We start from the raw sequence: 12,686 nt of genomic DNA, 5'->3' as shown, positions 1-12,686 counted from the left end.
TGTGCTGAAAGGCTGGGAATTAGGGGAGGACTGATAACCTTGGAGGATATGGGGCTGGTAGAGATTACACAGATATGAAGGGCTGGACTGTGGTGGAATGTTGCTTGACTGGGAGCCAGTACAGGCCAGTGAGGACCAGGTGGTAGGTGGACATGACTTGATGAGATTTAAGACACAAGTAGCCTTGTTTTGGGTAACCTCGGGTTTTCTGGAGGGTGGAACGAGTAAAGTTAGTCAGTAGAGCATTGGAGTAGTCATACCTTGCATATGTAGTGTAGAATTTGGATAGCGATAGGCATATTGTCCAAACTTGACAACTTGCAGTTCTGAAGTGAGAGATTCTAAGGATTATATAACATGCATTCACGTTACATATGACATGTTGTGCAATCAGATGAGTAAAACTTGACTGCGAACCACAGAAGGAGACTGGAGTATCTTAGTCAAAAGTCAGAAGGAGTGTGATTGAGAATTCGTCTGATAGGAGACCGAGAGCGGGAACCTTCAATGGTTTAGGGAGGGAATTCGACAGCTTAGTGGGACACCACCGATAGAACAAAGGACATCACGGAGATGATGCAAGAGGCAGGAGTTGGAAGAGTGTAGAGATTTCAGTGGGTTGTACAGGTAAAGCGGAGTTACAGAGATGGGATAGGCCGTGAAGGGTTCGGAAAACAGAGGGTGAGAATTTAACAATAAATACGGGGCCAGCTTTATCACACTCCTACTTGTTGAGCCATTGACTTTATGGGAAACATTTAAGAGTGCCCTCGTTCTAGCTATTGACAATTTTGCCGCAGGTGGAGTCACTCGTATGACGGTGTCCCTGGTTGTGATCATGTTCGAGCTAACTGGCGGATTGGAGTACATTGTACCATTAATGGCTGCAGCGGTGACCAGCAAGTGGGTGGCAGATGCCTTTGGGAAAGTGGGTATCTACGAAGCGCACATCCACTTGAATGGCTACCCCTTCCTGGATTCGAAGGATGAGTTCAGGCACAGGACCCTGGCGACGGATGTGATGAGGCCAAGACGGACTGAGCCCCCACTCTCTGTCTTGACCCAAAGCAGTATGACAGTGGAGGATGTGGAGACCCTTATTAAAGAGACAGATTACAATGGCTTCCCTGTGGTCGTCACTAAGGAATCGGAGCGGCTCATTGGCTTCGTCCAAAGAAGGGATCTCATTCCCGCAATCAGTGAGTTTTTCAGCTTGGCAGACGTTATTTGTGCATTGCATTTTTACTTTGGATTCAGGACAGTATTGAGTTTTACAGACTTCCTTTGAATGTTTGAAGTTGGGGTGAGCCGTTGGCTCAGTGGAACCAGTGGCGCTGGGCCTGAGCATTGCTCCAGGCAGCCCCAGTGAGTGGACAAACATGTGAATTAGGAGCAGGCCAGTCAGTCCCTCAGGGCTGTTCTGCCACTGTACAAGACTGTGGCTGGTCTGATTGTGTCCTCAATTCCACACTCCTACCTACCCCCAATCACTATTGACTCCCTTAAGTTGTTAGCCAAGGGGCCTATCTACTTTTGCTTTATAAGTATTCAGTGAGTCTGTCTGTCTGGGGAAGGGAATTTAGAGACCGACATATCTCTGAAAGAAAGAAGAGAATTCTCCTCAGCTGCATCTAAAATATCTGAAATAAAATCCAGTAGCGTATTCATGCCCAGTAGGTATTTGCGATGCACCTCGCTTCAAGCATCTGGTTTTGTAGGGCACCCAGCAGCATCCGCTATATAGAGGAAGGCAACTTGGTGGCTCATAGTGAATGGTTGTGTACCTGGATGGGTTATTCATGTCGTGGTCTGTCAGGGTGTCAACTGACCTGTTCATTTCTCCCCTTCAACTGAATTCATTCCAGAAAGTGCAAAACCAGAAACTGAGCTAAACGTGACTGGCAATGTCAGTAGGAACTTGACACACATCCATCCAAACACTCCAACCTATGCGGGGGCAATAACATGAGAAGTTATATGGGATTTCTCGTTCAGGTCCAGATGGTCAACTTGTTCAATACTAACAGAAATGATTTTCCGTCAGAAATCGGTGGGGGAGCTCTCTCAGAATTTGCGGAGAGCACCAGACCGTGTTTATCACAGTCTTCCTGATTGTGAGGGGAATAAAGTGGCTGAATAAATGAAGTGGGATTGCAGAAAGGGATTTGGAGGGGTAGAGGCTGCCCCAAAATGGCTCAGTGGTTAAATCCATTGACAACTTAGCATTGTACCATCTAGGCCAGAAGAAACCCAGATTTGAAGGGTCTAGGCCTGAAACATCCGCTTTTGTGCTCCTAAGATGCTGCTTGGCCTGCTGTGTTCATCCAGCTCCACACTTTGTTATCTCGGATTTGATGGCCTGGTTTGAGTTGAGTTAGCCTAGTGCTAGGAATTGGTGAAAGCATCAGCCTGTACTGTGCTGCACCAGTTCTGTGCTTCTGCCTGGAAAATGTTTGTGAACCTGGCGTACGATTAGCGAAGTGAGATTGAGCGAGTGAACATGAACAGGCCCTTACAAAACATAAGCTTGTATAAGGCATGGTAAGAAGGGGCATCTCTGGAACTGTGCAGACCTGGGTCCTATTCTGTGTGGCCTCATATCGTCATAATGTAGGTCCTCACAGGTGCTCAGTAGTTATTACAGTTAAGCTCTTGTTAGCCCTTTACTGTGCTTGGTGCCCAGGACCATTGGTTCAGGTATGAGATAGTTGATAATGCCCATTGGTATCATACCCCTGGATGAAATAGTGCCTTCTGGAGAAGAGAGGAGAAAATGAAAGGTGTTGCATACTCATGTGGGTTGGGGGAATCAAAAGGTTAACCAGCCAGGTTTTGTGTTCGCTCAGTGTTTGTTGTTTTCCTCCCCATGTCAGAAAACGCAAGAAAGGTACAGGATGGAGTGGTCAGCAACTCGATTGTGTATTTCACTGAGGACCCGCCACCGTTACTTGGCAACAGCCCGTGCCCACTCAAGCTGCGGAGGATTCTCAACCTGAGCCCCTTCACGGTAACGGACCACACGCCCATGGAGACGGTGGTGGACATATTCCGTAAGCTTGGTCTCCGGCAGTGCCTGGTCACCCGCAGCGGGTGAGTTGTGTTTCGTTGGTACCAAGGGCATCTTCTGAGTGAGTTTACTGCTTTCCCACAGAACATCCGCCTACAGCAGCGACAGACTGAGGGATGGACGCCACGTCATATGGTGCCGTAGAAAGCCACAGCTGAGGGATTTGGGGTTGCCCTGTAGAAATTGCAAAAGAAAATTCCATAAAAGTTCAGTGGGTAACTAAGATCCTTGGCCTTTATTTCAATGGGAATGGAGCCCAAAAACAAGGAAGTCTTGTTAAAGCTATACATGCCACTAGTCAGACCATGCCTAGATTACGGTGAACAGTTTTGGGCCCTTTATCGAAGGAAAGATATACTGGCCTTGGAGGCAAGTCCAAAAAAAATTCACTTAGTTGGTCCCAGGTATGGAGGGACTGTCTTATGAGGAGGGGTTGAGTAGATTGGGTCTGTAATCATTGAAGTTTAGAAGAATGAGAGGTGATCTTATGTACAGCAGTTTTAGGAGACTTGACAGGGTAGATGCTCAGAGGCTGTTTCCTCTTGTGGGAGAGTCCATGATCTCAGGATAAGGGGTCATCCATTTAAGACAGAGGTGAGAGGGAATTTCTTCTCTGCAGAGGTAGTGAATCTGTGGAGTTCTTTCCTGCGGAGGGGCTGTCGAGGCTGGAGCATCAAGTGCAGTCAAGGCCGAGATAGTCAGATTTTTAAATCAGTAAAAGAATCGACAGGAGAAGGCTGGAAAATGGAGCGGAGGATTATCAGAAAGCTGTGATCTCATTGAATGGCAGACAAGACTGAGTGGGCCAAATGGCTTATTTCTGCTACTGCCTCTTTTGATCTTTTTGTCTTATGACTAGAATAACCAATGACGAAAAACTTTCAAGTATAGAGCAAAATGGAGGCTGTGATATTGTCAAAACACCATGAGCTTGTCTTTGTACAGTACATTTGATGCAATGAAGCATCCCAAGGCATTTTTAGGAACAGTATTAGTTAGAATTTGGCAAAAGTCTACAGGAAGCAAGATTGGGACAGATAGTCAAAAGCCTGATCAGTCTCTGTAACTGTATTGGTTTGGAATCCCCTGTAAATTATTTCCGAAGTTTCTCCTGACAGTCACGGCCTGTGGAAACAGGTTGGAGGTGCAGCTGAGTGCACAGGGTGGGAACGTCAATGAGAAAGTGAGATGAGGCAATGCTCAGTCCCTTTAATAAAAAGAAACACTTGCATTAATATAGCGCTTTTGAAGACTGCAACATGTTTTACAGGCAATGAAGCACTCGTTGAAGTGTCGCCACTGTTGAAAGTGTGGCAGCCATTTTCAATGTCATGGATCGTGGTCCCTTTAAGAATGAAGCAGGACATCCTCCAGAGATACTCAGGAGCTGCTGATCTTTTTAACTGTGTTTTACTTAAGTCCTTTCCCCTCTCCATGCTTTTCCTCACTTCTGATGTCATTTCGCTTTTAATTAGAAACAAGAGTGATTAGGTAGTTACAACAAATGTTCAGATGTGCATAAGCATATCTCTGGATAGGAAGTAAAGAGCTTTTTCTTACATTTGTGCCTAAGTTTCCTTAGAGAGGGAACAAGTCGCGTCAAAAACCTGAATACCTTTAGGGAGAGGTGATCACTGCAGTGCTTTCTGTCCCCCTTTCAACTTCCTGCCCTTACCACCCTCCCCTGTTTGTGTTGTCTGCTGGTGGGCAGTGCTTGGAATGAATTATTTGTCAACTGGATGATGTGGTGGTCGGTTTTCCAAAGTTACAGTAGAATGGTTAATTTTCTCCAGTAACGGGCATTGTTCAGGACGGGGATCAAACAAATTACTGAGCTATGAAGTACAGATGAACCATTTTTGGAAGGCTGATCGACTCCTGCTTCAGTAAGTGAATAATTGAGCAATGTAACAGCCCAAAACACATGAAGCGAACCTGCTGCAGACAATGGTGTCACAGTGAACGGACAACCTGTATTGTAGATGTAGATTGCGCGATACATATTGATCAGGACACTGGGAATTCTTCCAAAGGGTGCCAAGTGATATGTTACATGGAGCTGAGCAGATCGTTGGGGAGGCCTTGGGTCAACAGATTCTCTGCCATGCTCCATCAGAATGGTACTGGAATGTAGCCTTGATTGTTATGTTCAAACCTGGGTTTGGGTCCTGAACCCGGAGCCTTGGTGTTCGGGGGCAGGAGTGCTACATACTAAGGCAGGTCTGATGCCATGAGAAGCACAGAGGCAAAATGATGGCTGACCTAATGGGGAATCAAGTCCAGGTTGCAGCAAAAGAGCAATAAATTGGAGGAATAATGAAGGGGACATCGCAAATTGGGATGGCACAATACCTGAGAGAGGAGAATTGAAGGGAAGCACAACAATCTTGAATAGAGCCCAGGAGAGGTAAAGACAGCAGAAGCAGAGAGAAAGCATGAGGAATGGGATAGAATGGTAATCTCGGGTGTGTAGCAGCAATCAAAATGTGTGTGCAGATAGACCCTAGGAAAGCAAAGTTAGACTCGGCCTGGTTACATTAATATTAGGATTCATTAACAGCGAATGGGATAAGAGATAGTAGATTGGAGTTAAAGCCTGAGCTCCTGTGGTGGCATTGGCAGGATTGAATCATTGCGGAGCATCGACAAACCTCTTGGAATTAGGAGGTGGGTGTAGCAAATGGTTTCCCGGTGTGGATGGTGTGTCAGAGACCATGTGGATGGTGACATTTTCATGGAAGTAAGGACTGAGGATATGGCCAGAGTTCATCACAAAGCAGTAGCTAAGGACACCATTAACATTGTCATTAAACGTGTTTAGAGCAACTCAGAATTGGCAATAACTCCAGCTCGGTGTTGGCAAAACCTTTTTATTGCCACTGCAGAATGGATTGCATGAAAATAATTAGACAATTGTAACCTCTTCTGTATCTTGAACCAGATGAATGCCATATTATAAGTATTTTTATTCTTCTTCTTGCAGACGCCTCCTGGGCATCTTAACTAAAAAAGACGTACTGAGGCACATGGCCCAAATGGCAAATCAGGACCCTGAATCCATCATGTTCAATTGACCACTCGTGTGGTCACCATGCTGCCTTGCCCAGTTCAATTCTCGCAGTGAAATGGCAGGACAGACTCTCAGGACATGGTGGCTTTTCAGTGAATGGAAAGTCTAATCAGGGGATCAACAGAACTTCTCTCAAAAACAGACTCGTTCAGCGGAGGAGCTGTCAGCAATGCACTGAGTAAAGACCGAGTCGTGGCGAGTTCATTGTGTTCTTTCGGATGACTGAAGAGCCAAAGCCGCAGCTCTGTTGTAGAGTGTGATGCTGTGGTGGAGGATGTATCTGATGTTAACTGGCCGGAGAACTGTGCCCACTAGGGGTAAAACAGTAGAGATTAATAAATGTAATAGCATGTCGATATTGGTCAGTGGTGTAGCGAACGCTAAGTAAGAGCTACTGTACCAGGCAAAAATAGGGCATAACCCTTAAATCTGTTCGGATTGATGCTTAATATAGAAAATGCCAGTATTTAAAAAAATAGCTTGCATAATTTCCTCATTTACCCATCAAGTTCAAAAGAAATGTGATGAGTAACAATAAACTGTGTTCACGCCAACGCATTATGTAGAATTCTGCAGCCCAACTGGGCTGTGCTAAGGCTTATGATCCACTTGAGCCTCAACCTTTCCAATCCCCTTTCAAACTATAAACATCTCCTTCGATTCATTTCCCCTCATGTGTTTACGGTCCCCTTAAACCCACTGGTGTGAAGAAACCCCGCCCAGGCCTTAGCAACCACAGTTTAACTCGATCAGCGAATGGTATAATTGAAGTGAATATGCACTGCCCCCATTTCAATGTCAGTGTAACCTACTTGTGAGGGGTGATCACAGACCTGGGAACAGTATTCTAAATGCAAGCTAACCAGAGCAATGTAGCTTCCATCCCTTAGTATCTCTGTCCTTATGAGCTAAAGGTGATCAAGTTATGTTGAGAAACATTAGGCAGGAACTGAACTATGCCAACAGAATTCCTCACTGTGCCAAGTTTTACAATTGACTGCTGTTGACTCAGAACTCTGTACCTACTGGTGCACCTTGAGGATTTGATCTGTCAGGGGGCCCACAAGATGTTCCATGCATTCAAAACAAAAATCTTGCAGAAAACAGTCAGAAACACGGCTCCCATTGTGTAAAGCTCTCCTACAATTGCGTTCAAAGATAAAATGAATGCTTTGGTGTTAATGCATTGGCGCTGTATCAAACAAGAACCGTTCTTAGTACATCATCTGCGTCTGTCTTGGATGCAAAATGACACAATTGTTTGCACGATGAAATTTGTTAAATCAATAACGTTACTCATGATGTGCTTCACAGGTAAAACTAAGCTGAACTTGCTGATAGACAGTGAATTGTGAACTATATTATATTAATGTCAGTGTGTCAGTCCAGAATAATGTTCTTTCAAATTCCATTCTCCCGTGTTCAATGACTTATTTTAATACGGGATGTATTCATAATTTAGTTGCCATATCGGGAAGATTGCTTGTACCTATTTCAGTGGATTTCTTGCATTCTGAACTGTTGCGTTGTACAATTTGCTTCATTTGGACACCATCAAAATTGACCAGCACTTGCCCACAGTTAAACCATTTCTCTTGCCAAAACATGCCATGAGTTTCACCCCGAAGATCCATGTATTGAGAAAATTGAAGGCTCGTCATTGAACAATTTCACAATGATGGTCGGCTGCTCACCTGCATTTCTCTGCTGTCTTCTCTCTGTGGAGCACAGTTCTCAGGCTGCAATTGGCATCCCAGTATATTTAACCACTTGCAGCAGAGATCCTGGAGACTGTTGCCCTCCTGTGGCTGTGTCAGTCCCCAATCCTGCTGCTGTTTTATGATCTCTGCACCCCTCCAATTCTCTCCTTTAACACACCAGATTTTCACTGCTCCATCACCAGTGGCCTTGCCATTGACTTCTCAGGCCCCAAGCTTTGGAAACTCCTCCTTTAATTACCAAGATAACAAGGTGTAGAGCTGTATGAACACAGCAGGCCAAGAGGCATCAGAGGAGCAGGAAGGCTGACGTTTTGGGCCTAGACCCTTCTTCAGAAAGGGTCTAAAGAAGGGTCTAGGCCCGAAACATCAGCCTACCTACTCCTGTGATGCTGTTGGCCTGCTGTGTTCATGCAGCTCTACACCTTGTTATCACCAATTCTCCAGCATCTGCAGTTCCTACTGTCTCCTTTAGCTACTGCTCCTCCCTACCTTTCCCATCCTGTTAAGCTATCCTCTAAACCTACCTCTTTGACCAAGCTTCTGGTCATTGATTCTGATATTACCTTAGTCGGCTTGATGTTTTTTGTCTGACAATGCTTCAACTGCACTAAGCACGCTGTATGAATGCCAGCTGTTGTTGAGATAGAGGGCAATCAACAATGGAACTTGCCAATTTCAAGTGTAACTGCACTGTAATTGACAGTTGGTGTGTGAGGCTGGAAAGCACTGAGGTTTTGATGTGATAAGTGATGTGATGTGTTGTAAGTCCTCGGTACACAGGAGGATTCCCATTTTGTATTAAAATGGGAGCCATGGACTTTAACCAGTGGTTAAGCAGAACAGTCATTTTTTAAACCCTTGAGCACTGTATCAAACAACAACCGTTCTCAGTACGCTGTTTATATTTGTTTCGGGGGCAAAGTTGCAAAATGACGCACTTTATTTGCATGGTGAAATTTGTTACTCATGATGTGTTTCACAGGTAAAACTAAGCTGAACTTGCGGATAGGCAGCGAATTGTGAACAATATTGTATTAATGTCAGTGTGTCAGTCCAGGGTAATGTTCTTTCAAATTCCATTCTCCTGTGTTCAATGATTTATTTTAATATGGGATAAAATTTCCACTAGAATGTGGGGAGAAAGGAGTTCAAGAGAAACGTGCTGAGTATTCACACCATAATAAAGTGGGGGTCTTGACAAGGTAGCTTGCAAAATCCATTGTGAGGTATGCACGGAAACTTAGGTGGGTTTGCAGTTGCTAAAATCTGTCACTCGGCGACTCAAAACTGATTTCAACCCCCTTGATTTTTCAGTACCCTTCCCTGTTCACCATCCATAATCACATCATCAGAATCAATATTTGACTCCTGCTACATTACAGATTTTATCACATACAAAAATGTTTTAAATCTAAAATGGCAAAGCTAAATCACACTTCAAAACGATTATTACTAACGACATTTCAGTAGCTGGATTCAATTAGCATCGAAAGTTCACAAACAACAGTGTTCTGTTTCAGAAGACATGTTGGGACATTTCAGGATGTGAATGATTGAATATTATTCTGTGCTATTGACCTGCCAATAGATATTTTTCTTGCACTTTACCTGTAAAGGCCAATGGACTCTCAAATATTGCTGCAAACAAAGGGCGAACGACTGACAAAGCAAAATGTAGAGTTTTTGAAGGCATGACACCAGTTTGAGGATAAAGGGAGATGAAACAAACCCAGTTGCATACCGTCAGAGAAGACATAGCCAGCCACTAAATACAGGGGCAACTAGGGATGAGAACAACCACTGGCCTTGCCAGCGATGCCCGTAGTCTGTGAAAGAGTAAGGAAAGAAAGAAAGAAAAAAACAGTTGCCCAGATTTGGAGCAGTTCAGGATTCTCAAAGAAGCTGGAGGATGATATTGACCACAGTTTAGCGTACCATCCTCCCTTGGATTATCCCCAAACTAAAACCTTTCAACACCCAGGCTGACAGTCTGGGGGAGAGCTGTACTGTCAGCGGTGTTGTCTTGTGGGACATCAGAGAGTAATTAAAGATCCTATAGCAGTATTTTGAAGAAACATGGAGTTAGTCGTCTTTGTATCCTTGCCATTAGTTATCCATCAAACAACATCAATAAAACAAATCCACGGATATAGAGTCATAGAGTTATTATTAGAATTATGTTTATAGAATCTTGCTTTGTGTAAATTAGCTGCTGCGTTCCCTGTGCTATTACAATTAAAAGTCAAAGTTACTGTCTTGACTGGAAAGCACTTTAAGACATCCTGAGATTAAATAAGATCCTGTAGTGATGCAAGATTGAAAGAGCGGCCAGATAAATGAAACAAAAGGCTGAAAACAAGCAAGTTAGACCATCTTGCTGCATATCAGCCCCCGACATTGTCAGAGATCAAAGATACGGTGACCTGACTTCATTTCTCCTGAGAGGGCACATCTGAGGCACAGGCTGTTGTAAAAAGCCAGAGGGTGTTGGGTGTGGCATAGCTTGATAGAAACATATCCTTCTTGGAAAGAGGGCAGAGTTGGCCTTCCTTAGTTCCAAATCTCTAGGGAGCCCTGAGCCACAAGTGGGAACTGAACTGCAAGTGGCCACTGAACTGCAAGTGGCCTCTCACATCCATTTATAGAGTCAACCTTTAAATCTCATTTGGTTAAATACAGACTGACATCAGCCGTACACAAGGATCTATTTGAGGCCAGAGATGGTTGGAATTTCCAACATGGGCATACCTGCTCCATTCGCCCATGACCACAATGTTATGAGGGGCAGGCATCTTCTGAAGTCCATCACCAAAAACATTGGGACCAAGTTAGGAACCAGAGCCCTGCCATTGCTTTTGTGACCGTTCTCACAGAATGAGATGGGCAGCATCACACACACACACACACACACACATTCCATGAGAAAGGTTTCATCAGAGTTTCACTGGAACAGTCACGAACTCTGGGCCTTGTATGTTTCGAATTTCCAAGTGTTGAAGTGTACCTAACCAGTGAGAAATATCCCCATTGATAGAGCTGCCCATACCTCACCTTTCATAGTGTATGGTGAAAGCTATGATTGCATGTCAGGCAAGTATAAAACATCAATGCACTGCGCTGAGAAGATTGTGAAGGGAGGACGCAAGGCTCAACTGAGAGTTCCAGTTGCAGTTCATGTTTGTTGTGTGGCAGCCAACGAGAGAGCTCAATGTCTTCATGTACCCTGAGAAGATGATGTGTGAACTTCTGATTGAGCCATTGAGTAGCTTACTTAGCTAATTCAGCTATAAGTTACCCACATTGATGTGGGGCTGGAGTCACCTAGAGGTATGATAGAGTAAGGCAGCCACTCTCTTCCTTCTCCGAGGGACATTAGTGAATCAGCTTGGGATTAATTTGAAAATCTTGCTGCTAAAGGACTTGGATTGATCCAAATTTAAAAAATAATCAATGTTGATGGGATATGAAACACACCCAACAGCTACTACAATAGGAACTACCTATTGCTCTAATTTCCCAAGATTTCAGTATTCCTCAAATCCTAGCTGCTTCTTGTATCTCCAATTTCCTTTCAGAAAACGTGTACCTTTGACCGTACAATCCAAAGGCTCTGTCTGTCCCTCCAAATCTCCCCATTCATCGCTCCTCCTTGCAATCTCCTCTCTTTAACAAACTTTTGGTCACCTGTTCTCATGTTTCCTCCTTCAGCTCCATGCCAGTTTCTGCCAGTTTTCCTGCGAAGCGGTATTTGTCTATGTCTATAATTGCACATTGTTGTGGATGGAATGCCAAACATGAAAGAACAGGTTTGAGGAAATAAACTTATTCGGTCACAACATCTCCAGGTCCACTGGGTTGGGCTAAGTGTCCAGGATTCTTCCTAGTGACAAGCCTGTAGCTGACACTTTACTCACACTGACTGAAGTACAAGGGCGTTTGTGTAAATGTTGTCCACCGTGAAGGGTTTGTGAAGATTGTACGGTGATCAGGTCAAAGTGAAAGCTGATCACAGGCTGGTTGCAATCGTCATGGATAGCAATCAGGCCTAGTTCGACCTGCTTCCCGCAGGATGTAAGGCTTCCACCCTTTTGTTCAGTCATTACATTCAAATTATCTCATTTTGGAAAAGAAATTGGAAAACTAATTCCAATGATTGTTTTAACAGTCTCATAAGGCATGTATAATATGTAGATATTCGATGCTTTATTTGCTACTGTATCAGTGTAGACCTTCCTAAAGCTGATGAGTAATTGTCATTTAACAGGTACAAATACTCAATAAAAATACCTGAAGAAATGTTGAGTGACTGGCTACTAAAAAGTTATCTAACACAGCAGAGTAGCAGTGGGTCATTTGTTCTTGATCTGTACAAAAAGTGCTCCCATCAGTGAAGTGGTGAGCTGATTTTTTTTTAAGGCATCGATGAAGATGTTGGGGCATTTGAATATATAAGTTAGTGTTATAATGTATGTTGTAAGACTCTCCCTTTGATAAATTGGTCCTCTTAGTAAATAAAAAGCAAAATGCAGCAGATGCTGGAAATCAGAACAAAGACAGCCAACTCAGTGACTCTTGCAGTATCTGTGGAGAGAGTTTCAGAGTTAATGTTTTGAGTTGGGTATGACTTCTTCAGAACTGTAGTCAGGGGTTAAGGGCCAGGCTTGCTCTACACAGTTTGTCAGTGGCTCCCAGCTTTCCTGCTCCTCTGATGCTGCTTGGCCTGCTGTGTTCATCCAGCTCTACACCTTAAGACAAGCATACCAAATGCCTCCTCCACTATCCTGTCTGCCTGCAACTCCACTTTTGTGGAACTATGAACTTGCACTCC

The 12,686-nt window shown here is 44.1% G+C and overlaps 1 protein-coding gene across 1 annotated transcript in view; it reads left to right on the top strand.

Moving 5' to 3' along the window:
• The window catches only part of clcn4 (chloride channel, voltage-sensitive 4), a 65,557-nt gene extending 57,413 nt beyond the window's left edge, over positions 1 to 8,144 (top strand). Inside the window, exons 10-12 of the mRNA XM_059650417.1 lie at positions 801 to 1,199; positions 2,874 to 3,090; positions 6,051 to 8,144. Of these exons, the coding sequence (XP_059506400.1) occupies positions 801 to 1,199; positions 2,874 to 3,090; positions 6,051 to 6,141 (707 nt within the window). The 3' untranslated portion in view covers positions 6,142 to 8,144. The remainder of the gene's footprint in view (positions 1 to 800; positions 1,200 to 2,873; positions 3,091 to 6,050) is intronic.
• Positions 8,145 to 12,686: the final 4,542 nt, after the last annotated feature.

The sequence above is a fragment of the Stegostoma tigrinum genome, chromosome 12, assembly GCF_030684315.1.
Source record: "Stegostoma tigrinum isolate sSteTig4 chromosome 12, sSteTig4.hap1, whole genome shotgun sequence".
NCBI classification, from domain to species: domain Eukaryota; kingdom Metazoa; phylum Chordata; class Chondrichthyes; order Orectolobiformes; family Stegostomatidae; genus Stegostoma; species Stegostoma tigrinum.
This window is presented reverse-complemented; position numbering and strand designations above follow the sequence as displayed.